The following is a 19,259-nucleotide window of genomic DNA, read 5'->3' on the forward strand; positions in this document are numbered from 1 at the left end:
AATAAAAGCCAATGCTTTAGCCACCCTAACACATCCTTGATCGTACAATAAAACACCATCAGCATTAAAGTTATAATTTCAACAAGAACTCAGACACCAACACCAACGCCTCTTCTTAGTTGTGGGAAACCATATCCTGAGCCCTCTCTATAAATCCTAGCATACACATCTAACTGTATATAGTACACATTGTGTGTGTGTGTGTGTGTGTGTGGTGGTGGTGGGGGGGGTTGCACAGTGCCTAGCACAATGGTGTCCTGTGCTGCTGCAATACAAATGAAAGGAATAATATATCCTGTAGGTGGCTTGGAAAAATCTCACCCAGGATGTTTAAGATTTCCCTCCTTTTAGTCTTTATGAGATTATAGAGTAACAAATGGAAGGACATTTGCAGTGTGACTGACCCCAACTGTAAAACTTTACCATGAATTAATCAGGCCTTGCAAAATCCTGAGAATAGCTTAAAAAAGCACGAGATTTTTATCAAAAACGATTGATTTGGGGTTCTTTTTCTTTACCTTCCAGTTGCTGAGCCTTTAGGGTCACACCACGGGTCGTGTTTTCGAGCTTTTCTCGGCATTATGAAGGCTAGAAACTTACTCTTCTTTTTCATGTAATTCTATGACTTCAGGTGTTGGGTCTTTTAAAAAAGCATCAAATAGTGTGAGACGTGATAAAATTGTGAGAAATGGCAAAAGTGGGGTTCTTTAAGAAAAAATATCTGGTTCTATTTTTCAACTAACTGCCTATGTCCCTATAACACTAACCCACCCCCCTGTGTGTCCCTATAACACACACACACACACACACACAATTCTGTGTCCTTAAAACAAACACACACACACACACCTGTATGTGCATATAACCCCCATGTCCTTATTACACACACACAACCCTGTGTCCTTATAAAACACATACGCCTGTGTATCCCTATAACATCCACACCCGTGTCCCTACAACACACACACAACACCTGTGTCCTTATAACATACCCATCCACCTGTTTGTCCTTATAACACTCCCCACTTGTGTCCTTTTAACACACACAAACACACACGTCAATTGATGCTGCTGTAGCAGTGAACAAGGCATCCACATGCTTCTGCCCCTCGGAACTACATCTCCCAGCATCCCCCGTGGCTCTCATGAGCCTGCTGGGAGCCGTAGTGCGAGGGTGGAAGGGCTGCAGCTGAGTGCCAAAGGGGCGTGGAAGGCGGAAGGACTACAGCTCCCAGCGGCTATTGCGAGGGCCCATGGGAAGCTGGCCGCCCGGGGGGAGAACCCTGAGCTTGGAGGAGGCAGGTAAGGGGCGGGCGAGTGGGGTGGCGGCGCTGGGACCCGGGGCCCGTAGGGTGAGGCAGGAGGGAAGAGCTGGATGCTGCCCCAAGGGGGGGGAGTGGAGAAAGGGAGGTGGGGGAAAGAGAATGCAGCCCTCCCTTTGTCTGCCTCCTCCCCCTCTCCCACGGGGGGTGGGGGGAGTGAAGATAGGAGGGGTGCTAGGAGGGGGAGAGAAGAAGGAGGAAGCGGAGGGCGGAGGGGAGAGGAGGAGTGAAGGTGGGGAAGAGAAGGAGGAGGAAGTGGAGGGGGAATGAAGAAGGGGGTGCTGGGAGGGGGAGCAAAGAAGGAGGAAGTGGAGGGGAGAGCTGGGGAGGGAGGCGGGAGCTGGGTGGGGGAATGGAGAAGGGAGGGAGTTTGTTCTCTTCCCCCCTTCAGTGCGGGGTGAAGCACCCTCTCTGGCACCCTGGGAGCTGCCCGTCCCCCAGTGTGATGCCCTGGGTTAGTTTGCAGCTTGGTCCAGGCGCCCTGGTTTGACTCACCCTGCCCCTCTCCCGCAAGTCATCCCTGTCTGCATCATTCTGTTTGTCGTGGCGTGAACCCAGCCATGCTTGGCTCGATCACCAGCATAGAAATCTGGGGGCAGCAAATGGGCAAGAGACCAACGCGCAAAGTGACCCGAAGAGATTCAAGTTGCAGATAGTAGGGGGCAAATTCAGCCTTGAGCCCTGCCCCTGTGGAGAGGGCAGACACACCTCAGACACAAAGGAATGGGGGTTTCATGAGCCCCGACAGCCACACTGCTCCCTCAAGATGAGTTTCTCTTCCTTTTGACTGCTTGGCCCTGCCCTAGTAGTTTTATATACGTAACCAAGTCTCGATCGCTGCACGCACAGCGCGGGATCAGAACCAGGAAGCCTCTCCAAGAGTCTTGGGGAGAGATCCCCAGCATGGAAAAATTTGAGAACTGCCCTATTAGCCCCCCTACTCTGCTCAAGCCCAATTCAGTGGGGCCCAGCCAGTGGTACCATCTCTCAGATTGTCCCTGTGGACACATTGCTAAGTTGACAAGGCCCTGGGCTATTTCCAGGCAGCGAAAAGTCAAGATTGTGCAGGGGTTTGAGTGGGGGATTCAGCGCCAGACAACCTGGCTTTCACTGGTTGTGCCTCTGGCTGGCTGTGTGACCTTCGGCAAGATGGTTAGGCCAATGTTCTTGAAATTGGCCGCTGATTTTGGGTGCCCATATTGTGACACCTTGGGCCTGCTTTTTGAGAAGAGTGGGGAGCCCACAGCTCCTGTGGATTTCAGCTGAGCTGTTGGCTGCTTAGCCCCTCATGGTGTAAAATTGGGCACCTGAAATCAAGGGCCTCTGTTTGAAACGTTGGCCATCTGTGAAAGGGAAACATCAGACTGCACCAGAGCTGGGCCAATAGTTAAAGAGTTTGACGGGTGAGTATTTTCACAGATAGAAAGTGCCGCATTTGGTTCTCTGTGATGGGACATGATTTGCATGGATGAAAGTGTTCATGAGTCCCAAATGTTTCCCCAATTTTAGCTCTGCTACAGATGGCCTTTACAAGATCTTTCCATCTCTGCTCCATTTGTATCACACCAGTGAGCTCTATCCAAATGTGGCTGGCTGGGATTCATCAGTGCAGTGTCTAGATTGGCCAGAGCTGGCACTGTAGAGCAACTAGGGGTGCTCCCCCTGCAGCGCTTGGGACAGGGAGTAAGAGGTTGGGGCTGGGTATTGAATTAGAATCTCTAGTGTGTTGCCGGAGGGACTATCAGAGAATTAAGGGTGGATTTGAACCCAGGACTGGAAAGGGATCCAGGGGAGGCCTGCTGCACATCCAGGCAGCTCCCACTCCTCTCCATCCCAGCAGCGAGAGTGCAGACACATCCCAAACCAGGTTCCCTCTCAGACTTAGGCCTGCCGATCCAGCTGCCATTACAGGGGTCCCCATGACAGGCCCTCAAACGTTCTGAGCTTTGGTGTCGGCCTTGCTCCAGGATGGGGACACAGAGAATGTAGGCCCTGGGGGCTCTGTGCATGCTCCCCGGCCCCTTCCCTGCCCCCATTTTATTGGTGAAGACCTGGCGTGGTGAGCAGAGCATCCCATTCCACCTACAGAGGGGGCTGTAGGACAATGTCAAGGACTCCTCCCTGCTTGCCCCTGTGCCTAGGAAATCATCTTTTCATCTCTGCTCCCCAGCCCCCTGACAGAGGGGAGCTTCATCTCCATAGCCCATTAGCAGGGGGTCAAGGACCCAAGGAAGGAGCCCGTTAGTGCTCCTTGTGCCGATGGGTTTTGCGATGTGGCTTCCTGTCCCCCAAGGAACTGAACCAGCACCTGCCATGTCACTCCCCACTGAGCAGCACTCCCATGGTTGTGTCACTGTGGGCCCTGCCTGGGTTTGAACTGGTGACCTGGAGATGAAAGGTTCAGGGACCCATTCCCAGTGCACTCTGTTGGTTTGAGTGGTGCCCCTGTCAGATGGTTAAGGCTGGCCCATCAAGTAATCTGATCTGCTGGTAGCCACCCCTCTGGGCCTGTTTTGCAACCTAGGCCAGGTCAGAGGAGCTGCATTGCAGCCGATGTCAACAGCCCTTAGGCCTTGGACAAACTAGTTTTGCAAAGACTAAGCAGGGCAGAGGCCAGCTGCCTCTGGGGTTGGGGCCTTTGGCAGCTAGGTCAACAGTTCAGATCAGTCCTGTTGAGACGAAGAGCTGTTAGCACTGAATGACGGTGAGTTTGGTAGGTCTCAACGTTATTTGTATTACAGTAGCATGTAGACCACCCAACTGTCTTCCCCATTGTGCTGGAGGCTGCACGGATCCATGGTGAGATGTCACTGCCCCAAAGAGCTCCTAGCCTATGGGCACAGAGAGAGGAAGGGACTGGACCTAAGTTGGGGGCACAGCTGGGAATAGAACCCAGGTGTCCTGGATCCCAGGGCAGTGCCCTGCTTTGGCCATGCTGCCTCAGCCCAGTTTCACTCGACAGAGGTACAAGGCATAAAACCCACCATGAAACTTGTTCCCAGTTGGGCAGTCACAGCAGAGTGGCCTTGGCTGGGCTGTGGGATGGGATCCTGCACTTGTTGCTTTGGCCTGGGTGTCTGGGGGAAGCAGATTCCAGGGGTTATTTGCTGACACCCAATTTTGCACTCTGTAACATGAGCATCCAAACCAGGAGTGCTTTGCCAGCTCAACCAGTCGGGGAAGCCAAACCACACCATGTGATTTGGCTGATCGGTCGTAGTCAAACCAGTCCAGCTAGAATATTGAGCGATGGGCTTGCAGGGAACCAGGCAGCACTAAGGAAAATCCAGTTATTTGGAGGAAGCGTTGATTGGCTGGCAGCTGTAGGGAATGAGGCGGAGTTATTCACTGCAACCTATTTGCTCAGCTGCAATTTGAGGATGGGAAAGGGGGACTGGCCCAGCTGTACCTGGTTTGTGATTATCTGGACAAGTTCAGTCTCCCGCTGTGTCCATCGGGCCCCTAAATTCACTCAGCTGGAGAAGTGAGCCTGCAGTCTAGTGCTGAAAGCAAGGGACTGGGAGTCAGGATTCCTGGGTTCTATCCCTGGCTGTGGCAGGGGAGTGAGGTCTAGTGGGTGGTCGGGTGGGCTGGGAGTCAGGTAAAGATCCAGTTAATGGATCTTCCACCATGATGTAGCTCGGGTGTGAGCCAGCTCCTGGAAACCACCGATTTAGGAGAGGTGACCTGAGCTTTCTGCAGTATGGCTACTCTTCTGATTGATTTATTGCCATAGCATCTAGGAGCCCCAGTCATGGGCCAGGACCCCCCACACTAGGCTGTGCAAACAGAACAATAAGATGTTCTCTGCTCCAAGGAGCTGCCCATCTGAGTAGTAGGCAAGAGACACCAGGTGCAGATGGACGGGGGATCCCACAGAAGGAAATAGCGAGACTCTCATGTGCTCATCCTGCATGCAGGACTCAGTGGGTGAGATTGGCCGGTGCTACAGAGGAGGGTAGAGTTTTGGGCCAGAAGGGTTCATTAGAGCCTCTATGTCACAGGCCATTCAATTTCACCAGTTATCTCTGTATTGAGCCCAATGGCATTAGGTAGTCAAAACCATTTTTGTCCTCAGGAGATGCATGGCCATGAAAGCGCGGGGCGCTTGACCAAGCTGCGACTTTCGCTGCCCTGTGGCAGTGTCCATACGGGACGTTCCTGTGCGGCAAGCTGGGGCGCTGGAGAGTCACACCCTGGCTTGCCGTGCAGTAAGTCGCCATGTAGACAGACCCTTGTGCGCCACAGGCAGAGAACAGGGGAGACCGAAATGCCACTGATGCCAGAGACCCCTGCAGTGGTAGGGAGCTGATTAGGTGGGATATGCCCAGATGATTCCAACAGGCGAACCACGCCCCATGCCGCAAAGCAAGGCGGAACCCCCCAAGGTCCCAACCAATCTGAGCTGGGGGTGGGAGTGGGAATTCCTTCCTGACACCCCATCAATAATGGTCCCTTCTGGCCTTCAAATCTATGACCCAAATGGGTGGGAGCTTCCTCCACCGCTGGACAGCAGAAATAATGTCCCGTACCCAAACCACGTGACTTAGCTGACCAATGGTAACAAAGCCAGCCCACCTGGACTATTGTGGGACAGGGGCTTGCAGGGAACTGGGAGGGATTAAGGAAAATCTAGTCTTTGGAGGAAGCTGGGAATGGCTGTCTCGAGAGAAGAGTCTCCAAAGCCCCTCCGTACTGCTACCTGGAATCTAGACCATCCCCGTCCCCTGCTGGTGAAATGGTTTGTGACTGATGCTCTGTGGGGAACCTGTTCAGCTAACCTTGTGTCCCGTCCCCTTCCTGTGTTAATTGAAGGCATCCCCCTTTTCCAGCAGGTGGGATGTTGCTAATGCATCATCTGGGAGCATGGAGTTCCTAGGCGGTTTCCATCTGGGGCAGATGGCTTTATACCCTGCGCAGTTGGCAAGGGGATTACATTTCAGTGCAAGCAGAGCGTTTGATGATGGGACCAGGGCCACCCAGACGATTCAGGGGGCCTGGGGCAAAGCGGGGGAGCTGCGGCGCTTGTATTCACCTGGCGGCGGTTCGGGTCTTCGGTGGCATTTCGGCGGCGGGGGCCCTTCAGAGTCGCTCTGCGTCTTCGGCAGCACTGAAGGGCCCCCTGCCGCCGAAATCCCGCTGAAGACCCGGACCGCCGCCGGGCCAGGGCTCGCGGGGCCCCTGCGGGGCCCGGGTCTGGGGCAAATTGCCCCACTTGCCCCCCCCCCCCAGGTGGCCCTGGATGGGACAACCCCTTCCCCTCTGCATTGAGGGTTTGAGGTTCCCCGGATTAGGAGGAGGTCGGGTGGCAGGATACCCCCATAAGGGCAGAAGCAATTCTTTGCTCTGTTTTTTGAACTCATGATAATTGATATTACACAGGCTGAAATCAGGGCCCTGCGGTGCTGGGTGCTGGACAGACACAGAGCGAGACAGTTCCTGCCCCAAAGACCTCACAGTCTAAATAGACCGGAGGAGTGAGGAGAAACTGAGGCACAGCTCAAGGAGGGGACTTTACCACAGTCACACAGCAGGTCAGTAGCAGAGCCGGGAACAGAACCCAGCTGTCCTAAGACCCAGGCCAGTGCAGCCACTGCACCATATTGGCGCTCAATCACTTATTAATAATAGCAACAGATTCTGTGCGCTTGTAGGACAGCACGTTTTCATCCCTTGACCTGAAAGTGTGTTTCAAAGGAAGGTCCATGGTCGTTATCCCCATTTTACTGGTGGGGAAACTGAGGCGCAGATTGAGGAAGTGACTTACCCACAATCACACAGAGAATCAGTGATGGGGTCAGAATAGTGCCCAGTCTCCTGCTCTTACTGCTAGACACCACCTCCCCTCTGTGAGCTGGGCATAGAATCTAGAAGCCCGGACACTCAGCCCCCTTGCTTTAACCACTAGACACCACTGCCGTCACAGAGCCAGGGATAGAACCCAGGAGTTCTGCTGGCACTTCTGGATCACACACGTCTCCCTTTTCCAGAGAATTGTTTCTCCTCCCAGTGGACAACGCAAACGTTTTGAACAGGAGAGTCGCGAATGTCCCATTCGCAAACACCCTGCTCTATGGAACAGACCATCATCTGGGGCTAAAATCAGGGATGCTTTTGGCCTTCCTGGCTATCTTGCCACGTGCCCGGTGCGTGGCCAGATGCTGGTGAGGAACATGTACTAGGTGCTGTCTAGGCTGGGGTTTGGCTCCCACTCCGGCAACCGGCATAGCTGCACCAGTGCACATAGGCTACAGTGCAGTTTGCTCTGGGAGAGCTCACGCCTGCTTGGGAGTCAGCTGCATCAGTCCTAGTGCCTTCACCTGCCTGCCCCAAGACTGGAGCGGTCTAAGCCCTAGTCAGCTGAATTTGGCTTTGTTCTAGATTGTCCCCAGTCTATAGGGGATCCCAGTCTAGCAGGCCAAGGTCTAACAAGATCCAACGGTTGAAGTTGAAACTGGATGCATTCAGACTGGAACTAAGGTGCACGTTTTTACCAGTGAGGGTAATTAACCATCAAAATGATGTACCAAGGAGCGGGGTGGGTTCTCCATCCCTTGTCAATTTCTAAATCAAGGTCGGACGTTCTAAAAGATCTGCTCTAGTTCTAACAGGAATGACTGTGGGGAAGTTCAGTGGCCTCTGTTACGCAGGGGTCAGACTAGAGGATCACAGTGGCCCTTCTGGCCTTGGAATCTATGAAAAAGATTCCTGAATCAGAGCGTAAACCCTGACTAACTCTTGTTTGCAGAGTGCTTAGAAATCCTCAAGTGGAAGGGGGTAGAAAACAACCTGCTGTTGTGGGGGTGTTGCGTCAGTCTCTTCGGAAGCATCACCTGTTGGCCCTGCTTCAGGTAGGATGGAGGACCAGATGGGATCTCCTGGGACACCGCATCCAGTCCCTGCTGTCTCAGCAACCCCATCAGATACGCCCATTCAGAAATTTAGCAAGCTCCTTCTTCACACTAGTTAGGTCCTTTGCCCCCCCACTGTCCTAAGGAGACTGTTCCTGAACTGCCCTCCTTTGATGGTTAGTTCTCTGGCCTGTACTAGACAGGATGTCAAATGGTCACAGTGGTCCCTTCTGGCCTTACAATCTCTGAATCTGGAAACAAAGCCTTCTCATTTCCAGCCTCGGTCACCAGTTTATCCCCATTTGTTCTTGTGATCTGAGAGGTCTGATATGCCATTTTTCCAGCCGCTGTGCTGATACCCCATGCTTCCCGGCGCTGGGCAGCAAGGTAGGATGCAGAGAGGTGGTGTAGTAAAGGGTGGTGGTTTTGTAGTGGTGGGTCCCATCCCCAGGCGTGGGGGTGGAGGTGGGGTGACAAAAGGCAATCACAGGGGTTGAAAATGTTGTTACAATCTAAGCAAAGAAAATCTCCTTCCCCCATTTCCTGACCGTTCAAGATCAAGTGTTGTCTGTCCCTGGCTCGAAACGCACACAAAGCATCAGTTATACAGGCCTAGCATTGTTTGCATTGATCCATTTTTTACTCTGAAAGTAAACGTGCCCAGTTTTGATTCAACTACGAGGTTGCCGCACTGCAAAGGTTGAGAAACGCTGGCCTAGTGACTGGGGCAGTGGAGTAGGGGTCAGCAGACCTGCGTGCTCCAGGGTTGCCAGGCATCCGGTTTTCGAAAAGGGACCCTGGTGGCTCCAGTCAGCACAGCTGGCCGGGCCGCTAAAAGTCTGGTTGGCTGCAGCGGCCGGCTCTGTGCGGCTCCCAGAAGTGGCCGGCATGTCCCTCCAGCTCCTAGGCTGGGAACCACGGCCAGTGGGAGCTGCAGGATAGGTGCCTGCGGACAGGGGCCGCGCATGGGGCCCCGTGGCCACCTCTGTGTCTAGGAGCTAGAGCAGTAGTTCTCAAACTTTCGTACTGGTGACCCCTTTCACATAGCAAGCCACTGAGTGCGACCTCCCCTATAAATTAAAAACACTTTTTAATATATTTAACACCATTATAAATGCTGGATGCAAAGCAAGGTTTGGGTTGGAGGCTGACAGCTTGCGACTCCACCCCCCCCCCCGAAATAACCTCGCAACCCCCTGAGGGGTCCTGACCCCCAGTTTGAGAACCACTGAGCTAGAGGAACACGTCGCACACAGCCTGGTGAAAGTGAGTGAATGAGCAAGGGTGGGGGAGAGCGAGCGATGGAGGGTGGGGAAAGGGCCTCAGAGAAGGGGCGGGGCCTCAGAGAAGGGGCAGGGCAAGGGTGTTTGGTTTTCTGTAGTCAGAAAGTTGGCAACCCTAAGCTTGGCCTGCTGGGTGATTGTAGGCAATTCACTTCCCCTGTCTGTGCCTCAGTTTCTCCTGCTGTCCCTTGTCTATTTAAACTGAAAGCTCTCTGGTTGGGGACTTTTTGTTCTCCGTTCGGACAGCTCCTAGCACATTCGTCCATGACGGGCTCCTAGGTGCTACTGTAATACACCTAATAAATAATGTACCGCGCCTAGCACAGTGTGGTCCTGGCCTAGATGCTACCATAATGCACCTAAATATATTGCATAGTACCTAACATAATGGTGTCCTGGCTCATAACTGGGGTTCCGAGATGCTACCGTAATACACCTAATAAATATTGTACAGTGCCTAGAGCACAGGGGTCCTGGCCCGTAACTGGGGCTCTCAGGCGCTGCTGTAATACACATAATTAATAATAATAATAATGGGGTCCTGATCTTGGTTGTGTGCTACCGTAATTGAATGATAATGCTCGTTGCAAGCGCCTTACGGTTGGGCTCTTGGAAGGTTAATTTTCTCCTCCCTCACGTGCGGAAGTGCGAATCTGGGTTTTGTAGGTTGTATGTGTGTGTGTGTTTAATCACAGCACAAAGCGTTTATAGATTATTTACAGTAATGGTTTGTATCTGAGCGAATGCTTTACTAATTACAGTCATAAAAAAGGCTATAAAAAGCACATTCCCCGTGGAGGGATCTATGTGGAGGTCTTTCTTGGTTCACTTGTAACCAGGGCTACGACGAAATCACTCATCTGAGTTACAGCACAGGAAGAATTCTGGTACAAAATAGGCTGTCTGGGGATGTGGGATTGGGATATGAGGCCTTTCTCCTCTAGTGGGGCGCTGGCTCCAATCTGGCCCCAGAGTGGGGGGACTGGCTGGTTCAGAGGAGATAGGCTCCATATTCCATTACCCCAGTTCCTCTAGGGGGCACTAGTTCCAATCTGGCCCCAGGCGGCTGGTGGTGGGGGATGGCTTAGGGGAGATGGAATATGGGGCTTTTTTCCTCGGGGGGAGGGGGGGGCTGGCTGTGATCCAGATGCAGGGTGGGGGGATTGGCTAGCTCAAGGGGGTGGGTAATGGGATATGGGGCCTTTCCTGTTAGGAATACTGGCTCCTATCTGCCTCAGGGTCAAGGGACTGGTTGGTTTAGGAGAGATCAGGGAATGGGATATGGGGCCTTTCACCTCTAAGGGGGCCCCAGTTCCAATCCAGGTCATTGGCATCAGATGCTCGAGGGTGCTGGGTACAGGGTATGGAGCCTTCCACGTCTAGAGCCCAGGTCAGGGCCCGGCTGGCTCAAGGGAACGGTGCTGCCTTTCACCTTGAGGCTGTAGGTTTGAACCGGGTTCCCAGCCAGGAGGACTCGGTGGCTTGGGCTGGAGTCATTGACTCCGAGGGCGCCAGCTCCCTTCGGCCTGGGTCAGCGGGGATGACCCATCCACGGCGGCCTCAGTCAGGCGAGTTTGCTCGGTCACGCGCTGCCTTGGAGTGGGACCAAGCTGTGCGAGTGCTCAGAGCCACCACGACAGCTGGTCCTCTGTTGGCAACCCCAGCAGTGGCACCACGGAGACCCAGCTCCCCTCTCCGCCCTGGCAGCAGGCGCTCGGAGCTGCACGTGCCCTGTGGATAAGCAGGGGGTGGGGAAGGGAATCTGTTCCCTCACAAGGGATCTTGAAAATGGCCCCCAAACATCACACGTCTCCCTCACCTCTCCTGCCAGGTGGTTCTTACTGGCTAGTGTCTGTTTGGCAGGAGATGGCAGCATGATGGAGCAGCCGGATGCTCCCCTCGGTGCCACCCCTGTGGGTCCGGCCTTCGTCCAGGGGGATGTCCTGGCCACCCGGTTCCTGCAGGCCGAGCTGGAGCAGAACGTGCGTCTCAGGGAGCTCTCCTTCCTCGACCCCATCTGCTACGTCTACAACCCTCTGGAGTATGCCTGGGAGCCCCACGAGGACTACGTGAGGAGATATTGCCGTTCCCCCAAAGAGGTGCTTTTCCTCGGCATGAACCCTGGCCCCTTCGGGATGGCACAGACTGGGGTAAGGCAGCCCGTCCCATGGGGGGCACCTGGGCAAGGGGGGCGAACGGGAGAGGTGGGGATTGGAGCAGCGACTGTGGGCAACGTCTCGGCCCCATTGGGCATTTGGCCGTTGATTTCAGTGGGCCCAGGATCTCGCCCCGGGTTGTTATGGGCCCTAGAGCCCTTTAAGGCTTTAGGTAAGACCAGTCTCCCCACATTTGAACTGGAATCGTGGGGGCCGGGGCAGAATTGGGACATGTCTTAAGTTGTATGGTGAGTGCATTGGAAGTGCCTGCGAGACGTTCCTGTACCTACTGACCACAGCCAGTGTGTGGTGATTGCGGGGGGGGGTGAGACCTTGCACGTTTGCACCAATGGGCCTGATCTCCAGCGGGTATCAATCAGCCATAGCTCCATGGAAATCAATGGGGCCAGACCCCAGCGAGTGTCAATCGGCCGTAGCTCCGTGGAGTCAAATAACATTAGTATGGGCATTATAGCAGAGCATAGAAGCCCCACCCAAGATCTGGTTGTGCGCCTGGTGCTGCACGTACACATAATAGGAGGCCATCCCTGCTCCATGGAACTCACGATCTGCATGGGGGGGGGGGAATAGCTCAGTGGTTTGAGCGTTGGCCTGCTAAACCCAGGGTTGTGAGTTCAATCCTTGAGGGGGCCGCTTAGGGATCTGGGGCAAAATCAGTACTTGGTCCTGATAGTGAAGGCAGGGGGCTGGACTCGATGACCTTTTGGGGTCCCTTCCAGTTCTATGAGATAGGTATATCTCCATATATTATTATATTATATATAAAGAGGAGGAGGGGAAACTGAGGCATGGAGGGGGACTTGCCCATGGGCACATGGCAGAGCTGGGAATAGAACCCAGGTGTCCTGGTCCAGTGCCCTACCCTTTGGACCATGACACATTTTGATGATGTACCCCCTGGGATAGCCCAGAGCAGCAGCCCGGGAGCGTGCTCTGTTCAGTGGCTGCGGCTGGGAGCCGCGAGCCGGTTGATTGATACAATGCAGCTGGTTAATATTAGTGGCATTAATTGGGGGAGTAATTAGGCGCCTGCGCTGCAGCAGGATCTCCCGCCGTTAATGCTCCTCTGCCCAAAGAGCTGCAGCTCCCTCAAGTGCTGCTCGCGTAGCAGGCTCTAACATCCTGGTTCCCTGTGCCCAGGGGGGACCAGGGTTCCCTGCCGCTGCCTCTAACGTTTGACTGGACGGGGGCCATGTAGATCCACGCCTGCTTTGATGCCGTGCCAGGAAGCGGAAGCCACGGTTCAGAGCAAAGCGGAAAGCTGCTGTCGGAGTTCAGGGCTTGCGAAGATATTGCAAAGCGCTAGCGCATGCGCACGCGTGTGTGTGATTGCTGCCCTCTCCTGGATGGAACCAGAGCGGCTCAGCTGTGTGTCATAGGCTCTGTACTAATAATGGAGAGTCTCCTTTTGCTCAGTGAGAAGACGGAGGGTCCGGTGGTTCGGACCCTACCCTCGCACTTGGGAGACTGTGGTTCAAGCTCCTGCTTAGCCGCAGCCTTCATGTGAGACTTTGGGGGAGTCTCCTATCTGCTCGGTGCCTCAGTTTCCCCCATCTGTACCATAGGGATGATAGCCCTGCCTCACAAGGGGGTTTTGGGGTGCTCAGATACAGTGGTAATGGTACTATGTAAGTACTCTGGATAGATTGAGTTTCCTGCCTGGCTGTGATTTGTTACTGTGGTTTAGTCTTGCAGTTTGTTTAGTTTGTGAATGCAGCCGCCTCTGGGGTGGGACACAGCAGCTGTTTACACTTCACCCAGCACTGAAATTACTATTATTAACATTATTTTATTATTTATTAGTATCGTGGTAGCATCTAGGACACCAATTTTCAAACTTTTTGAGTGGAGCCCCACCTTTGAATTAAAATTTTTGGTTGTGACCCCTCCCCCCTGGGGGTTTCAGGGTGGCAGAAGGTGCCTGCAATGGTCTCTGGGGGCAGAGCCAGCACTGGGCGTGGAGGCGTTGACACTGAGCCATAGGCTGGGTGGCCCGCTGAGGTGAGTCAGGGGTTGGAGGTATCGCTCCCTCCCTGAGCCCCCCCCGCACCCCAAAACGTTCCTCAACACCCTCCTAAGGGGGTGCACCCCCAGTTTGAAAACCTCGGACCTAGGAGCCCCAGTCATGGATCAGCACCCCATTGTACGAGGTGCTGTACAAACACAGAACAACAAGTCTGTCTCTGGTCCATAGAGCTCCCAATCTAAATGCAGCCACCTCTGGGGTGGGATGCAGCAGCTGTTTAACGGCAGTACTTTAGGAAAGGAAGTGAAGAAGGACCCTCTGTCCATACGAAGCTGCAGGGAGGGATTTTAAGATAACAAGAATAATGGAGTTTGACCAGGAAAACCACATCACAGGAGGATCATGGGTAACGCCTTAGCCCTGCTGTCACCCAGGTGTCTGTCCAGCCAGCTCCTTCCCAGTCCCAGCTCTAGGGCCTGATCCTGCTGTACCACACTCAGAATCTCAGTGGGCATTTGAATAGAGGGCTGGCCAGTTTATCCAAGTGCCTGGCAGAGGGGGGAGGCTGCCCTGTGACTGCTTCCTCCCCACTCACCCATAGTTGAATCCATTTGCAGAGGGCCAGAAAGTGGGAGAGCAGCACATGTCTCGCTCGCTGGATGATGTGAGGGGACGGGAGAGCAAGACGGAGACCCAAGCCCCTTCTCCCCTACCAGTGCCTGACAGCTGCTCCATCACTGATCCCCTCTGACAGCCCCTGGTCCTGGGGTCAGAGGTCAAAGGATCAGCTAAACAAATCATTCAATAATGCGCTTTAATTTATATTGGGGGATTGGGGGGAGTGTGTGTGTGTCTCCCACCAAGCTGTATTTGTCCAGCTGCTAATTGGCAGATCTGGCGAGCAGGGGTGAGGGGAGGCATTATCTTGACATTAGACCCAGGGGCGATCGATAGACGCGGGGGGGGGGGGGGGGGGATGTGTGTTTTGTGGGGGCCAGGGGCTGCAGAGGGTGAGATTGGCTTCTCCTGAAATACGATTATAGATCAGGGCAGCGCAGGGCCAGGACTGTGAGGGGGAGGGGTGGGACCCCCCGGTATTTTGTATCAATTCAACTTTTGTGCGGGGAGCTAATAACACAGAAGCCGGCTTCGTTCGGCCGCCATGGTGTCCTAGCCCATGGTTCCTTTCTGGGGGCCAGCAGGGTTGGGAGTCTGTGGGTGGGGGCAGCAGATCTGTAGCCATTGGGGTGAGTATTGGGGGCTGTGGGTTAGGATCCTTCCACCCCCTCGTGACGCCGCTGTCTCAGTCGCTCTCAGCCCTCGTTCCCAGCTTTCACAAACCCCTTCTGCCTCAAGAAACCACATCTGGGCATCTTCCCTCGACTCCCTCTTCCTCCCTTCCGATCCCCTGCCATGCTAACCCCTCCCCGGTGTGCCTTCCCTGTCCGGCTCTCAGGGGCAACCTTCTTTTAACAAGGCGTCTGTGTGCGCTTCGGGGCTGAGGAAGCATGGCATAGTGTTTAGGGCACCAGCCTAGGATGCAGGAGCCGTGGGGTCAAATCCTTCTTTTGCTACAGACTTCCCTGTGTGAGCTTGGGCAAGTCCCTTAGCCTCACTGCCTCAGTTGCCCAGATGCGGATAATAGCCCTACCAGGGGCTGTGTGGGTAAATACATCTGAAATTGTGAGGTGCTCAGAGGCTGTGGGGATGGGGGCTGTAAAAGTGCCTGAGATAGATAGCAACTCTCATGCTCCAGGGAGCAGGCTGGTTGTAGGGGTCAGGAAGGTTTTGTTTTTCCTACCATGCCAGGACCAGATCTGCAGCTCCCAGTGTGATGCTCCTACCCAGATCCTCCAAAGAGCTCAGCTCCTGACATGCCACGTGCTTGAAGATCTGGCACTTGGTAGCTCTGGGCCTCCCCCGGGGGCCGACTCAGAGCTCAGATCCCGTACTCTCCGCCCCAGTCTCCTCCTTTCCCTCCCCCCACCCAACATAGATGCTTCCAGCCTTCGTGCTCCTTCTCTGCCCCTTTTCCAAATAACCTCCATCCCATGGGGGAGGGGTCTCAGTCAGGGAGCAGAGCCACCATGCCCCTTGCGGGTGACCAGATGGCTGTGGGCTGAGTGCAGCCTCTGACCGCCAGGGTGCAGGTCTGACCTGGTGGCCAGTGTGAAATGAACTGAGGGCCGAGGTGGCTGCACCACCTAATGCACCATGCTAGTGGGCGCTGACTGGCCGCCTCCTTGCCCATCTCAGCAGAGGCAAAGGTTGGACTGGGCTTTAGTTGCCCTCCGGCCACAGGTGGACGGAAGCTGCAGCCCACGAATGGTGAGTCCATGTGCGTAGCTTGTTCCGCTGCTCTCTGATCTGTGCACTCCAGCCCCCAGAGCTGGCTGTCTGGCAGCCACTAAATTCTCATTAAGAAGAAAATAACCAGGACCCTCTACGGAGACCTGCACCGGCAGAGACCAGCGAGTGCCTTGTATGGGGAAATCACAGCCTCAGGTCTCCTCTCACACCCTCCACCTCACGCCGCTCTGCTAACAAAGCCCAGTCTCTCTTCTCTGCAGCTGGGTCCGCGCTGACCCCCGTCCCTCACGGCCTGGCGTGTCACCCCTCAATTCGGGCGGGGGAAGCTCCATGGCTCCAATATGGTAACAGTTCCCCCCGTTTCCCCTCTGATCTCTGCCTGCAAATCTCTCTCCTCCCAGCACTCCTCTCCAGCCAGCTGCAGGCTCTTTCCTGCCCCGTTGGTCTGGCGCTGCAGGGCGCTGGGTGCTCAGTCCCAACGGTCCCAAGGCAGCTTTGCCAGGTCCCATCCAGCAGAGAGTATGTGGGTTCCTTTTGGGCGAGCGTATTGCTGTGGGGGATATGATGCGGGGGGGGCGGGGGGCGGGCAGGGCGGTGGGGGGCATCTCTGCTGAGGCTGCTGCTAAGGGGTCCCAGTGGTGGAATGCTCTGCATCCCAATGGCACTCCCCAGGGGCCGGCACAGCCCCTCCACGCCCCACATCATTAGCCTTTCATCTGCAAAGGGTCCAGGTTGTTTCTGGCCCCAGATGACGTGTTTGCTTGCAGCTGCCTGGGAGTCTCAGCGTAGGAGCTCTTGAGGACTGGCACAGAGGGAGGCAGGGGGCTACAGGTGAGGATTGAGGGGCGTCGGCAGAACTGGGAGGGAGCCCAAGGCTGGAATAGCATGAGGCTGCGGGTCGGGATTGAGGGGCACCAGCAGAGTGAGTGTGTGTGTGTGTGTGGGAGCCCAGAGTTGGGGTAGCAGGGGGCTGCAGGTTGGGCTTGAGAGGCGCTGGTAGAGCGGGGTGTGTGTGTGTGTGAGCCCAGAGCTGGAGTAGCAGGGGGCTGCAGGTTGGGATTGAGGGGCACTGGCAGAGCGGGGTGTGTGTGTGTGAGAGCCCAGGGCTGGGGTAGCAGGGGGCTGCAGGTTGGGATTGAGGGGCGCTGGTAGAGCGGGGTGTGTGTGTGTGAGAGAGCCCAGAGCTGGAGTAGCAGGGGGCTGCAGGTTGGGATTGAGGGGCGCTGGCAGAGCAGTGTGTGTGTGTGAGCCCAGGGCTGGGGTAGCAGGGGGCTGCGGGTTGGGCTTGAGGGGCGCTGGTAGAGCGCTGTGTGTGTGTGTGTGTGTGTGTGTGTGTGTGTGTGTGTATGAGAGACCAGGGCTGGGGTAGCAGGGGGCTGCGGGTCGGGATTGAGGGGCATCGGTAGAGCTGTGTGTGACTCTCCCTCTCTCCTTTTCTGTCTCCCACACGAGTGGCCCCATCTGGCCTGTCAGCAAACAGCCTGCATTACTATTTTGGGGGGTGGCCCTGGGGTAGGGAGCCCCTGGTGTGTGTGTGTGGGGGAGGCGGGGGATGGCAGTGGGCTACCAGGAGATTGGGGTTCAGTGGGGAGAGATAAGTGGGATTGACTCCTGTTACCTCCTTATTGGGAGTGGGGTCATTATACCAAGTGTCCCTTCCCCAGTCCTGCTCTGGGGGGCTCTCTGGCAAGGGGGGCACCCAGTCAGTCCCAGGCATTGGCCTGTCTCTGTGTTAGGGTGGGGAAGGGTGAAGCAACATCTTCCCCCCTGCCCCTTCTGCGGTGGCATCAATTATCTGTGGCTGTGGTACGGCGGGATCCTAATCCCAGCCTGTTAGAGATGGGGCCACTTCCTCCCAGGGAGTGTTTCCTTCCTCTGCCTGGCTGCTGGGGGAGGAGGGACAGAGAAGAGCCCTGACTGCTCGCTCAGGCCTGGCAGGGATGGCTCTGGGGATGGAGCCATGCAGATCTTCAAACAGGGCTGTTTGCTGGGGCAGAAGGTTGCGGGAGGGGGCTTGGTTGTCTCTGCTTTTTCTGTCCAGGTGGGTAAAGGGGGGTGGGGAGAAAAAGGGGGGCTGGGAGTCAGGACTCCTGTGTTCAGTTCCCAGCTCTGAGGGGACTGGGGTCCAGTGGTTAGAGCAGGGGTGGGGGATGGGAGCCAGGACTCCTGAGCTCCATTCCCAGGACTAGAATAAAATAAGGGTGGTTGTTATACTTTTGTATAGCAGCAGTGGCCAGAGGCCCGGATCCAGAATAGGAACCCAACCATCCCAGCATGCTGGCCACTGCAAAGACTGAGAGATAGCCCTGCCCCAAAGAGCTTGCACTCTGAATAGACAAAGGGTGGGAGGGGAAACCGAGGCACAGAGTGTATTGCCCTAGGTCATCCAGCAGGCCAATGGCAGAGCCAGGACCAGCACCCAACTCTCCTAACGTGATGCTTTATCCACTAGGCCACACTGCCTCCCATGGTGTCTACCTCCTTTGGCTTCCCTGGGGCTCTTGGCTTTAGTCTATCAATGGCTGTGGCTTTGGCTCCATGGCTCCCCCTGATGGAGGAAGCAGGATCTTGCTGGTCAGGCTCCTCTCTGACCCTGCTCTTGTTCCCCCACAGGTGCCCTTTGGGGAGGTGCGTCACGTCCGGGAGTGGCTGCAGATCCGCGGGCAGGTGTCTAAGCCGGCCCAGGAGCACCCCAAGAGACCTGTCCTGGGGCTGGAGTGCCCCCAGACGGAGGTGAGCGGTGCCCGCTTCTGGGGCCTCTTCCGCTCGCTGTGCCCTGGCCCTGAGGCCTTCTTCCGCCGCTGCTTCGTCCACAACCACTGCCCGCTGCTCTTCATGAGCCAGAGCGGCAAGAACCTGACGCCGGCCGACCTGCCGGCTGCCCAGCGCGAGCGCCTGCTGCAGGTCTGCGACGACGGGTTGGCCCAGGCCGTGCGCCTGCTCAGTGTTGCCATGGTGATCGGCGTGGGCCGCTTCGCCGAGCAGCGGGCCCGCAAGGCCCTGGCCTCGGCCGGCCTCCAGGTCCGGGTGGAAGGCCTGATGCACCCCTCGCCCCGCAACCCCCAGGCCAACAGGGGCTGGGAGGCCATTGCCAAGGCCAGGCTGGAGGAGCTGCATGTCCTGCCCCTGTTGACGGGCTGAGCCTGGGGCAGGGAGGGCACCCACTGCTGGAGACACTCGCTGGGTCTCATTCATGGCCGATGCTCCTGGCCACCTAGGACATACATTTCCATTGCCGTAGCCGCTGACTAGCGGATAACAGGAGCCCCATCCTGAAGGCTGGGGCTTCCTGCACCAACACTACCTCCCCAAACCCCCACCAGGAGTCTTGTTACCCACCATCTACATCC

General features: G+C 55.7%; 1 protein-coding gene across 1 annotated transcript; it reads left to right on the forward strand.

Moving 5' to 3' along the window:
- Nucleotides 1–1,253: 1,253 nt before the first annotated feature.
- SMUG1 (single-strand-selective monofunctional uracil-DNA glycosylase 1) lies at nucleotides 1,254–19,050 on the forward strand. The gene is made up of 3 exons (XM_065419713.1): nucleotides 1,254–1,302; nucleotides 11,320–11,606; nucleotides 18,523–19,050. The coding sequence occupies exons 1-3, from the start codon at nucleotides 1,254–1,256 to the stop codon at nucleotides 19,048–19,050; spliced, it is 864 nt and encodes a 287-aa protein (XP_065275785.1).
- Nucleotides 19,051–19,259: the final 209 nt, after the last annotated feature.

The sequence above is a fragment of the Emys orbicularis genome, chromosome 19 (genome assembly GCF_028017835.1).
Source record: "Emys orbicularis isolate rEmyOrb1 chromosome 19, rEmyOrb1.hap1, whole genome shotgun sequence".
Classification (NCBI taxonomy): domain Eukaryota; kingdom Metazoa; phylum Chordata; order Testudines; family Emydidae; genus Emys; species Emys orbicularis.

What these genes read in the sequence shown, in the direction of transcription:
- SMUG1 (XM_065419713.1), top strand. Translation starts at nt 1,254, where the DNA reads ATGGGAAGCTGGCCGCCCGGGGGGAGAACCCTGAGCTTGGAGGAGGCA. An exon ending in CCTGAGCTTGGAGGAGGCAG is followed by an intron (nt 1,303 to 11,319) that starts GTAAGGGGCGGG and finishes TCTGTTTGGCAG; the next exon opens with GAGATGGCAGCATGATGGAG. An exon ending in TCGGGATGGCACAGACTGGG is followed by an intron (nt 11,607 to 18,522) that starts GTAAGGCAGCCC and finishes GTTCCCCCACAG; the next exon opens with GTGCCCTTTGGGGAGGTGCG.